Source organism: Haliotis rufescens, unplaced genomic scaffold (assembly GCF_023055435.1).
Source record: "Haliotis rufescens isolate VD_foot unplaced genomic scaffold, xgHalRufe1.0.p SCAF_10, whole genome shotgun sequence".
NCBI lineage: Eukaryota > Metazoa > Mollusca > Gastropoda > Lepetellida > Haliotidae > Haliotis > Haliotis rufescens.
Window position 1 is genome coordinate 18,194,990 of NW_025963780.1, and position 12,768 is coordinate 18,207,757.

A 12,768-nucleotide genomic window follows, 5' to 3' on the forward strand; every position below is an offset into this window, starting at 1 on the left:
ATCGCTTTGTTACTGCTGCGGAAACTGCTCGACAGACCATGGGGACACACCAGCGACACATTAGTGCGGATACGGTGCGTCGACGATTGACGAGCAGACACCTCCACTGTCAGAGGCCACACCGAGGACCCATTCTGACACCACGTCATCGCCGGGACCGTCTTCAGTGGGCAACACAGCACCAGTGTTTGGCGCCACCAGCAATGGAGAAGAGTCCTCTTCTCAGACGAGAGCCGTTACTGTATCTCTACAGCAGATGGCACAGAGAGAGAGTCTGGCGACGCCGTGGAGAACGTTATTCGGATGCTTGTGTTGTTAAGAGCGACTCGTGGGCTGGTCCGAACATCATGGTGTTGGGTGGAATTGGTCTTTCACAGAGGGTCGGCCCTGTGGTCTTCCAAAACATCGGTCCATGGAGAGGCAATGGTGTCACAGCAGCTCGGTACATTGATCAAGTCTTGAGACCACACGCCATACCTCATTTGGCACGTCGCCGCAACCACGACCATGTAGTGGCCTGCCCTCAGTCCCGATTTACATCCCACTGAGCACCTGTGGGACGAGATTCAAAGACGGCTGAATGACGCCTGACCAAGGCCGACTACTGCAGCTGAACTGCGTCAGGCGTCCCTCAGAGAGTGGGCTCAAGTGCCTATGGCCATTCGATGTATCGACGTTGCACGGCATTCATCAATGCACATGGCAGACACACGAGATACTGACTTGTGATGCCATTTCCTCAGAGACGAGTGTTGTGTTTCACTTTAAGAACATTTGACACTTAAAGTCATCCTTGATGATCAGTTTTGCCAAGTTTCATCTTTTTAATATGTCTCAACGTGTGTTTACAGTGTTTGGACAAATAAGGTTTCTCATATATCTATCCATGGGGACATTTCTTTTGCGGTTCAGTATATATTTCTTAAAAATGAATTGGCGGTTTTGTCTTGAAGAAAGAGAATTCACACCACCTTCTAATTTCTCAGTCAATCTACATTCCCTGCCAATCGCTCAGTCCATCTACTTCCCCTGTCCATCTTTCAGTCCATCGACATTTCCTGCATATCTCTCAGTCCATCGACATTCCCTGCCAAACTATCAGTCCATCTACTCTTAGTCCATCTACATTCCCTGTCAATCTTACAGTCCATCGACATTCCCTATCAATCTCTCAGTCCATCTACATTCCCTGTCAATCTCTCAGTCCATCTACATTCCCTGTCAATCTCTCAGTCCATCTACATTCCCTGTCAATCTTACAGTCCATCTACATTCCCTGCCAATCTCTCAGTCCATCTACATTCCCTGCCAATATCTCAGTCCATCTACATACCCTGTCAATCTCTCAGTCCATCTATATTCCGTCAATCTCTCAGTCCATCTACATTCCATGCATATCTCTCAGTCCATCGACATTCCCTGCCAATCTATCAGTCCATCGCCATTCCCTGCATATCTCTCAGTCCATCGACATTCCCTGCCAATCTTACAGTCCAGCTACATTCCCTGCCAATCTCTCAGTCCATCTACATTCCCTGCCAATATCTCAGTCCATCTACATTCCCTGTCAATCTCTCAGTCCATCTATATTCCGTCAATCTCTCAGTCCATCTACATTCCATGCATATCTCTCAGTCCATCGACATTCCCTGCCAATATATCAGTCCATCTACATTCCCTGCATATCTCTCAGTCCATCGCCATTCCAAGTCAATCTCTCAGTCCATCTACATCCCCTGTCTTATTGGCGTACGCATGGTTATGAAACATGCTTACAACTGCAAGAATCACGCTCAGTTATTATGAACATACTCAGCCGCAATCACGGAAAGCGGAGCGACATTTCAGGGCCAGTATCCCCCCCCCCCCCCCCCAGTATCAAGATAGGACATCTGATCCCCAGTTCAGTCGGCCGTTGTGGCAAGGAGGATGTGTTTGGGATCTATCGTTGGTAGCTTCAACATAAAGAATAACAAATAACCCAAGCCATGCACTCTGTGTGCTGAAGGTCGTATATGATCGCTCACGTCAAGTGTCGCACATACCTCGTATATAATATAATACAAAGTAATAATATATATTTGTTGTATATCTAAGCTGTAACTTGCAGGACCAAGATGTCACTTGTCAATGCAAAAGATCCAAATGTAGATTAGAGCAGGAGGAAAAAGACCCGTTGATCAATGAAGAATACAAGTGACGGGTTCAATTACAGGCCTGATATGAATGCTTTTCCGGGCTGCAGGATCGATGAAGTATAACTGATTGATGACTGATTCTGTTATGTGCATGGTTCCTGAGGGGCACATTCTGACACCAGTTGCATATGAATTGCGGGGAATTTATGTCGTAATCACCACCTCTATCACTAAAGTGAGGGCAATAGTGGCTTTCTATTCATCCGCAAATTTATCACACAATTTCATTCTGGGAATGCGAGTACTTCAGAGAAGCCTTGATGCGGTCCCTTGCGCCAGTCTTGCGTTTCAATGCCCTACCTAAGAGTGTTATCAGTCCGACCTCGTGACATCACTTCCAGGAACGGTTGTCCTTCGGGTGGTCTGGACGTCCATGCAGCAAGACATGATACGAGTGAATTATATGGCCTTTAAATCGAAGAATGTCAATTCAGAAATCGTGTACATCAGAAGCTTGTCTCAGTAGATATTTGCGTTGTTTGCATAAAAAGCCATGAAAAGATCGAGAATGTTTCTGATCGTGTTAAACTTCATTTCTTTCTTTAACTTTCTTTCATGGCGATCGATAACGTGTAGGTTTATCTGGTTGAACTATCAGGTTTTAATATGAATTATAGTCTTAGAACAATGGGCCTATGACCTCTCAGTTTGCCATAAATAAACAATTTGGAATATCAATTATTCAAGATTGTTCTGATTTTAATTTGGCAAACGCACTTCACAGGTTTTGAGCATGTGCTTTATCCACTGTGGTGATTAGCAGGAACAATTGTCCTGTTTTGTCATATAACATTCTCCACAAGAGCACAGCATAATCGTCAATACTAAAGTATCTGAGAATCCATGGAAAATAATAGGAAGAGTATCATTACATTACGTGTGATCAGTTTCAATTATCAGGACGAAGAATAATTCATTACGCAGAGTTATCTTTCCTTGCCCAAACTATCTTTAAATGTTTGCAAATATGTTTTCTGCCTACTGAGAAAATAACTAAATAATTTTTTTTATAAGAAACAGTATTTTTTCATTACTGAAAGGAATGATCATGAATCTGATTTGGTTTTGTTTCAGGAGAGGATGGATCAGAATATTCCACTCCGCGCACCTCCCACGTCGCCTACCAACAGGAGGAATTTGACTTTCCAAGATGTCCACGTATCAGGCATCATCACAATCATTCTGGAAGTGGCATTGTTGATAGAGAACCTCCTCCCCCTGTTGGTGATTTTGTGGTGGAAGAGACCAGGGGAAAGAACTGTGTGCGACAAACTTGTAACCGCTTTGTGTGTGACGTTTATATTTTCAGCGCTCGTGCCAGCGCCTCTTGGATTAGTTTCCTACTTCTATGGGAGTTGGTATGGGGGAAAAGGAACGTGTGAGTGTTATCAGGTGACGTCAACTTGGTGTACCTTATCGTCCATGGCGCTGGTCACCTACATGTGTATAGATCGCCACCAGACATTATGTCCGTGCCACAGTTGCAAGAACTCTGATGACTGCCGTGAAAACGTTGGCATTATACTTATGTTGATCTACACGGTGACCCTGGCCATAGCCACGTTACCCGTCATAGGACTGGGTCCTGAAATTATGAAAGGAAACACGACTTGTGACTCATGGATAGTTCTTACGCCATCTTCCGGTCGTCGACAGTGTTATTTTATTTCGTTTTTGATATTTGGATTTCTTAATATACTTTTATCAACGTTTTCAAGTATTTTCATTTTCGTACTGTTGCACAAGCCGGATTTAGCTGACAGGATGAAGAAAACACGTATTCCTGTAGAAGAAGGTGTTTCACAGTTGTTGCGTCATCAACGGCCGCCAGAAAATACGTCATGGATGATAATATCGCTCGTTCTGCTCGTGCAGCTGACGTGGATCCCATTGTTGGTAAGACTGTAGCATCTCTCACATTTTTGGACAGAGGATCTCTCCAGAATGTCTTTTGATAGCAGGTTCATCCAGACGTTTCGATACAGACTATTTTATGAATGAGTACTGATACAAAGTGAGTGAATTGTATTTTACGCCGCTTTAAGCACTATGTTAGTCCAAAATTGACGTGAAGACATTTGCCTTTTGTGAGCATGCGTGGGGGTGTCTTGTTTCAAAAACATTGCACCTTTTATCATCGGTTATATGTCTTCATCGAGATTATAGCTATTTAATGAAGATTCACATGGACATTTAGAAATTCTAAACAACATCATAAACAAACCAAAAATACTCACAAACAGCATCCTAGACTGCCAAACCAAAATTTAGAACAAATATTATGTCAAACTGGAGGTGTGCAAAAATATCCTACTGCGTATGCTTATGTAAAAACTACTTATATAACGATAAACGCAACAGTGAGATTGTTAAATAACACGTGAGTTTTTGAGCGGCCAGTAACTTAATTATGGATTCTTGGTGTGGCCTGTTACAATTCCCCTGAGGACCCTATAGTCTGAGGAGCTTCACTATACAATGAGCATCCATCAGTCCAAACCGCCCTGTAAACAGTACACGTGTTCAGATAACAAGCAAGTGTTGCAAATTCATCCAAGAGAAATGACTCTGCTCGAAACGAATAAAATGAAATGTATTCCATTTGCAAATGTTGTGAACTTTACAGACAGTTCCTGTGTGAAATATCTACGTATAATATGCGCTAATCCAGACATTTCATAATGAAGAAAACCTTAAGTGAAAACGGTAGTGTACGACTTGATGGGTTTTTTTCTAATATTGAACCGACTGCGTTCTCGAGTCGCTAAGATGAACGTTTCGGACAGACAGGAGGCTAGTTTTTTAATAACGTCATGTGACGCCATATTTCCGTAATATGTCGGAGATATAATGGCCAGTAGCTACGTGACATACTCCAGCTTTAGACAGGGCGGACAGAACACATATTCGTGCCAATAAAATATCAAAGTTAGTTCTTTTTGAAATACATCTGAGTTAATCAATTTCATAAAAAGATATATCCATTTCGGAAGTTGGACGTATTTGCGATCAGATATGTTCTGCGTCTCTTCACGTCGACGGGGCATGGAGTCTTACGCAAAGGATTTGTCAGACGAAGCTATCTCCGATATGTTTAATTGCATTTGTTTTTTAAACTCATTTGTTTGCTCATCGACGCCTCGAAATTAAAAAAACAAACAAATCCGCTGACGTAACGTTGAGAAAACTGTCACAATAATGTCCAAACGAACAGATGATCCCTTGGCTTGTCAGCGCCGATAATACTTTTCTGTATTCTCATTACATTACGAGGAATGTTACCAGGTCATGTGTCATTTACATTTATTTTTCACCTATTAGACAGACAACGTGTTTCAACCATTACAGCAAAAGTCTTGTTTGGGCTAGATACCACTGCAAGATTGGTTACTGTTTAACACCCCACTCGACAATATTTCAGCTGTGGCGTGGGGTTGAACCAGACCAACCAGTGATCAACATTATGAATAACGTGCCACGCCATCGGGGTACGACAACACGCAATCAAGACAATCACTGAACCTGACCATCAGATCCATTTTGTCGTCTCTTGTCGACAAGTATAATTTCCATTTACAAGAACTGAGCTTATTTGTGTTGTTCAGCGTTATGGTTTGTTTTGTTTTTCTTACGAATTGGTCCGTCTGTAAGCCCACAGTGTACAATAACTTTCGACATCATTAACACTAGCCTCATTCAACGACGCTCACCGTTTGTCCGGAGTGCGACTCTACTTTCAATCGCATTTATCTTCATACGTCAATGCAAAAGAGCTTTATTGAAGAGACGGGATCCTTTTTTTTTCTACTTCCGCATGCGCGGATAGCAACTAAACACTATTCTTAAACACTTGTTGCCCAGCAGCGATACCAATTAACTTCTTTTGTAGCATTGACAATATTTAATTTTCTGTACTGGTGTGATGTGTCTTAGTCTGAGACTACGTTTCATTTATACTAAGTATTTATGACAAGCCACCCACAGCTATATCCTGTATCACTTTTTGGAACCAAATAACTACGAACATAACACTGTTAAAATATCTATAATATGTTGTAGTTTTTTGTAATGCCTGTATTTTAGGAGAATCTTGTCATTATGTTTCGTCAATCCTAATGTGTTGGAATCAACTTGTATTTCCTGTCATTGATAGACCAAGTAGGCTTTTACGACATCGACGGCTAGATGGCGTCCATCAAAGTTGCTTGTGACGTGTATACAGACGGATTCTTGTCGAAATCTGATTTTACCCTCAGTACATGTTCCTGTAAGCGCGCCAGATGACTTACATGGAGTATTTGCCATATATTTATATTTGTTTTTCCATATCAAACAGAAATGTAATAGAATAGATATGAGATCTGACTTGTGTACACTAGCTTTAGTGCCTCGCATACCTGGCCTTGAGGTTGACATCAAAAGCCGGGAAAAAGAAAGTACACGACCATGTTTGATAGTGGCTAAAAATGAAACAAACAAAAATGGTTTTCAATGAGGATGTATTAAATAGGGGTATCATAGTTGTGTTTGGGACGATACATTTTCAGTGTTTCGGCTATCGTTTTCAGCCTAGTAACGTTTTGATCATATTTGTAGGTTTTTGGTCAAAACCAACTTTCAAGGGTATACTTTTTCTTTTGCCTGACAATCTACTTGGTGTATTAATGTATTGAATGTATAGGTGGTCATTGTAGGTATGACCAGTCTAGGAACTGTCATAAAGACCAACACACAAATATATAAGGGTCATGGATTTAAGGACCTATTGTAATATAATATAAAGTTCTTTTGCAGTTTGTCTATTCGGGGAGGGTCATGAGCATAATATGACAAGCATAAGGTGAGGGTAATTATTTTGAGCACATTAGTACATCAAACATCTCTGCCCGACACTCAATACTCCAATACATGACCGGTCCCTAAGTTTCTGAAAATTGTTTCTCGTCAGAAACTTATCTTCAAAATGACCTCTTCACCAGGATTTTAAAAAAACAAATTTGTCAATAAAAAATAGACCCAAACTTGTTAGCAACCACTGCCGTTGAAATAAAATGCTTTTCGATGGTTACCCAACAATATTGATACTGAACTAATATTAAAACCACACAAAACCAAAAGATATTCCTTAAGCTTAAGAAGGAATCGACACTTTTTTGTTTATATACACATCATTAGGACAACTGAATGCACAATCAGATATGAACATTAAGCTGCGAGTGTATATTAACGAGCACATTATCAACTATAAATATAGCACACCGATCAGATCACTTCTGTAATAACGATAGTGTTGACGTTGGAGGAAGTATTATGTTGGATTGATTTTGTTTTTTCCATAGATCGCATCAAACCATATCATCATTGATCGAACCAAAACGAAACAAGTAATTTAATGTGCTATTTCAGTATCTGAATGTTTATTGGTATCATTTTGTACTTTTTATTTCCATATAAATATAACTACTGAGCTGTAGCACCAAATTAACGTCCCTTTGGTTAGTTAACAGTGTAGTCCAAATTATTATAGATTTTTGGGAAATGATAATGGTGACACTTAAAGCGGAAAATAGGGGAGTGATGATACGTGAATTTTTTTGACAATGTTCACAATCGAACTTGATAGTTGTCATTTTATTAAAGACATATTCGTTTTGTTGTTTCCTTCTTACCCCCGATGGTTCCAACATGCTTGGTAACAGAGCAAGTTGATGTATGCCAATTAACGCCATAGACAGTAATCTTCCAGCGTCATCCAGTGTGGACTGTAAGGTCAGGAATGGGAAAGGCGTAGCATGATGGTTGGCATCATGGACAACTATTTACTTCGTCGGGTCACGGTGACACCAAAGTGGCCAGGTCACATGGAAACTCAATCATAATTTTAGTCACCCGTGAAGATGCTAGTTAGGACTGATCTCCAGTAACCCATGATTATCGTAAGAGGTCACTAGTAGGATCGGGTGGTCAGGCTCGCTGACTTACATGTTATCGTATCCACATTGTCAACATGCAAAAAAGTGGATTGTCTGGTCCAGATTCGATTATTTACAAACCGCCGTCATATAGCTGTAATAGTGTTGAGTGCGGCGTAAACAACAAACAATCTTATCTTACGGCAACATTTGTTGCTTGGTGTCTATCTAACCCGGAACACCCACCGGCAGATTGGGAATGGAGAATAATGAAGTGTACTTTGGTAAACCAGTTCTAGTATAACGTACAGCTCCCAGTTGTTGACTTAGATTCTAATCTATCACATTAACTTCAGTTTCATCATTGACGATATTGGAAGTAAATACAGATGTTGTGATTATATCTTCCTGATTATTCCATATGCTTAAAGCTAAAGCAGCATGCTTCGAATTACCAGCAATATCATTGACATAGGTACTGATCAATAATGGATAATCAAGCCTTGAGGGGCGCACGGCATTTTTACAGTCATTTAACAAAGACCTTAATCAAATCTAGATAGATAATTTTCGAGCCCTGTGGGGAGCCCGACATTCAGTTTAAGTACAGTTGTACCGATAACATTTAATTTAACAAGGACTCTAATAAGAACTACGATATAGTTAAACAACCAATCAAACACTTTATCCTGTGTTCCGTTGCTTTGCAGTGACCCTTTAATGTGCGCCATAATATATCCACTTGAATTAGAAGTTGTGATAAAAAATAATGAAATAAAAAGCACTTACTAGCAGATACATCTTTCTAATTATATAAACTACACTGAAAGGGCATACACATTCAGTATTAAAATCAGAACTACGGATTAATTTGCAGGTTTCATGTGGCAGCATACAGTATTTAAAGTGGCCGTCCTTCTCAGTTGAGTTTCAGACATGGCTGTACAACCCAATCAGTTAATGTCTAGTTGAATAACTGCTTTAAAGAATGATGGTATTCATGCAACAAACGTTTCTGAGGCCACATGCCCTACATGTGTGTAGAAATACCTCTTTCAAACATCTTGCCCATACAACAAAAAGCGGTCTCCAGTTCGATGTCACGGTAAGGACGATCTCTTTCTGACATAGGCATACATGTGACAATGTTCAAAGTACTGGAATTGACCTGATTGAAATGTTGATCAATAAACAATATCATTTGTGTGATCCGAATCTGTTTAGATTATGCGAGACCATATAGACAGTGCTATTTATGCGGAGCATATAAACAGTTGTACTATTTATGTTTAAGATACAGGCAAAATGGTCATTCAAATGTAACAGCATAGTTCGTTTATCATGTGTGCTCTTTGGTCGAATGACGGCAAATACCTTTGTGTGAGGTACATGTAGAGCGGGAAATATGTAAATGAAGAATACAGTTCCAAACTTAAATCATCCACATTCGAGAAGACTGTTCATATTATTGATTATGTTTCTTTGTTTTGTTTAGACTGATATGTTTTTTCTCCTAGCAATTGCTTCGTATGCCGCTGTCCAATCACTTTGAAAGGATTTTATGATTGGCGTGGATTCCTTGTAAAGATACATAATTTGAATATATCGTAAAAAAACGATAATGACAAGCTTGATCAATGTCAGCGTATCCCAGATGGATCGTATTCTCTTATGGGGCCATTGATGACCAAGTATTCTGAAGCGCCGAAGTTGTGGAGAACTGCATGCCACGATTCACTGAGCGCGTTTTCAAGACTTGCACTGATTAAGATCCTTGGTGGCTCAGTACTATACCCATGCTGAAGTGGTAAATGTCCTGCCCCAATCACTTTGTGCTATCCTCGGACGAAGAGAGACCTCGGTAGCATCAGAGACAAGGGTTGAACCAGAAGGTCTGGTGGTGGCGTCAGAAAGAGACAGGGGTTGAACCAGAGGGTCTGGTGATGACGCCAGATAGAGACGGGGTTGAATCAGAGGGTCTAGTGGTGACGTCAGATAGAGACGGGGTTGAAGAGATACTGTGATGACGTCACATGTAAAATTATTATAGGTGACGTTCCAGAAATGAATTTTCAAATCGGATGTGATGGTTATCCATATAAAAGTGCATATGTAAAGGTACGTAAGCTAGATGTAACAGAGCGCCCTCTTGTTTTCAGATCATGCTAACATTTCAGAAGGCAGGCATGGATGTCAGTGAAGCCGCCATGATGTATGGACTGCTTGCTACGTCACTTCCGGGTTTGTTGAACCCTCTGCTGTATGGTCTGCTGCTAGACAGTTACAGAGAGGGATACAAGAAGATCATTCTGAAAATCTGTGTTTGTTGTAGGCCAAAGACACCAGAGACTCAAGAACTTAAAGGTATTGTCAGATAGATACATTATCATATAGACGACCAATTTTTCCATGATAGAACCTAGGCTAGGAGTTAAAAGATATCACCATGAAAAACAAGTTCTCTTTTTTAACCTTATTTTCAAAGCGATGAGGTCACGAGGAATTTTCTTTGTTTTGTTCGGATGCATATATTCGGTAGCAACAAAGGCGGTATACATGTAGCTAGCCAAGAGAAGAAAGATATTTGCTCAATAATTGATCCGGACATTCAAAAAACTAACATTAAACAGGACAAAACCGAACAATATTGATCGCAAAAGAGTAAAATCCTTTGCAAGTCATGAGAAACTTTGTAGAATTTGTCATGGCCTTTTGACTTTATTGAATTTAAAAGCACTTACTTGGTTGAAATGCGAGTATAGAAATTATTCACTGCTTTAAGGTGTGACGTCATCACGCGGTTTGTTGACGTCAGAGAGGAAAAGACTTACCAAAGTAAGTATACGTGATTACACGAACACCCAGTGCGGAACTTCTGGATCACACAATCCCATGTTTGACACGGACTCTGTCACAGAGCTGGTCGGACATCCCGACTCCGAGGACGGCTTGACATGTGACCCTGACTATGACGAGTACTATGAAGATATTACCCAAGATAACTGTGCCCAGTGTGACGTCCACGGCGAGCTGTATCAGTCCGGGGGAAGACTTGTCACGAGGGAGGCCATGATGACGTCAGCAGGGAGTAGCGATTCGTTCATGGATTCCGAGGACTTAGAAAACCATGTAATGGACGAGAGTGCAATTTAAGATACACTACCCTATTTTGACACAGCCTGTTGTATTAAAAGGATTTTGAACACCAGCTGTTTTCTCTTGGGGGTGGGGGGTAAAGTTTATAGGTATGAATGTTATTGATACCAAAGTGGTTTGTTTCTTTGAGAAGTAGAGGGTGGAACGGAAATCGTCTAGATCTGTTCATATGTATGGGTGAAAGGTGAAACGAAAGCCGTTTGATCATTTGACCAAATCGGAGGGGAAATATGATCGAGTAAGAAGGTGCCTAGTACTAGTGTTGACATAGAAAGCAACTTTGAAAGCAATGACGTCACTACACCATGGATGACGTCTTATAGTGAAGGTGTCTCGACAAATAATTACGTTATAAAGTGAGAACGTCTTCCTAATTGCCACACGCTATGTTCTCTCTTTGTGTTCTTGAAATATAACAGCATAGTACGTTACAAAAATAGACATAATATTTCAGCAAATAACATATTTATCTCATTTAGTAACTCGACAGAGACCTGTGCAAAGAGTGGACATACTTAGTGCATCAGACAACGAGAGGAGATATAGAACTTTAAAACTTCGGCATGCACTATATGACTGTGCACTCAGCACGGAATGGTGGTTTGTTTATTTGTTTGTTATTTAACGCCGCACTCAGCAATATTCCAGCAATATGACGGCGGTCTGTAAATAATCGAATCTTGACCAGACAACCAAGTTATTGACATCATGAGCATCGATCCACGCAATTGGGATCGATGACGTGCATCAACCAAGTCAGCGAGCCTGACCACCCGATCCCGTTAGTCGCCTGTTATGACAAGCATAGTCGCCTTTTACGGCAAGTTTAGGTTGCTGAAGACCTATTCTATCCCGGATCTTCACGGGTTCAGCACGGGATGCCTTGATGTCGTGTTAATGGTGTTGTTGATGCAATCATTATGTTTCCTTTTATCCCTTTCAAACTGATGTACATCTCTCGAAGATAAAGATCAAGTTGTAGAGCGTCCGCCTGGAAAGCGTATGGTAGGGGGCTCTATCCCCGGTCGCGTCATACCAAAAGACCTTAAATGATGGTACTAGTTGTGGTACATTCCACCATACTATATGTAAAGAGCACTCGACAGAGTCATATTTAGATATAAATAAACCGTAGCTGGATTCACAGTCTCAGCTGAACAAGAGTAAAAAGCTAAATTCAATTAATGCCACGTATGGTTTACACACTGTCGTAACTCGCTTCCACAACCTACCTCTGGGAGATCAAGTAATCAAATCAGTCGTGGTAGCATTTTCAAAACCTCAAAATGTTTCCTCTGATGTACAATTGTGTAACACGGGACTACATTTTCCCTCATTCTCATTACTTACGGTGGGTTGGCCATCTATCAAATAAAGGAACAAACAAAAAGATTACTGTTGATTCTACACTAGAGGAACCTCATCATTCAGTCGTGTCTGCCAGGCATTTGAAGTTGCCTACAGCATCACGCCCATAGTTTAGAAACACATTACTCAATCTT

The 12,768-nt window shown here is 40.7% G+C and overlaps 1 protein-coding gene across 2 annotated transcripts in view; it reads left to right on the plus strand.

Moving 5' to 3' along the window:
• Nucleotides 1-11,311, plus strand: part of LOC124110707 (rhodopsin, GQ-coupled-like) — a 29,588-nt gene extending 18,277 nt beyond the window's left edge. For both annotated transcript variants that reach the window (XM_046470046.2, XM_046470045.2), the window contains exons 2-4: nt 3,273-4,094; nt 10,270-10,474; nt 10,893-11,311. In XM_046470046.2, the coding sequence (XP_046326002.1) occupies nt 3,279-4,094; nt 10,270-10,474; nt 10,893-11,263 (1,392 nt within the window). In that variant the 5' untranslated portion in view covers nt 3,273-3,278 and the 3' untranslated portion in view covers nt 11,264-11,311. The remainder of the gene's footprint in view (nt 1-3,272; nt 4,095-10,269; nt 10,475-10,892) is intronic.
• Nucleotides 11,312-12,768: the final 1,457 nt, after the last annotated feature.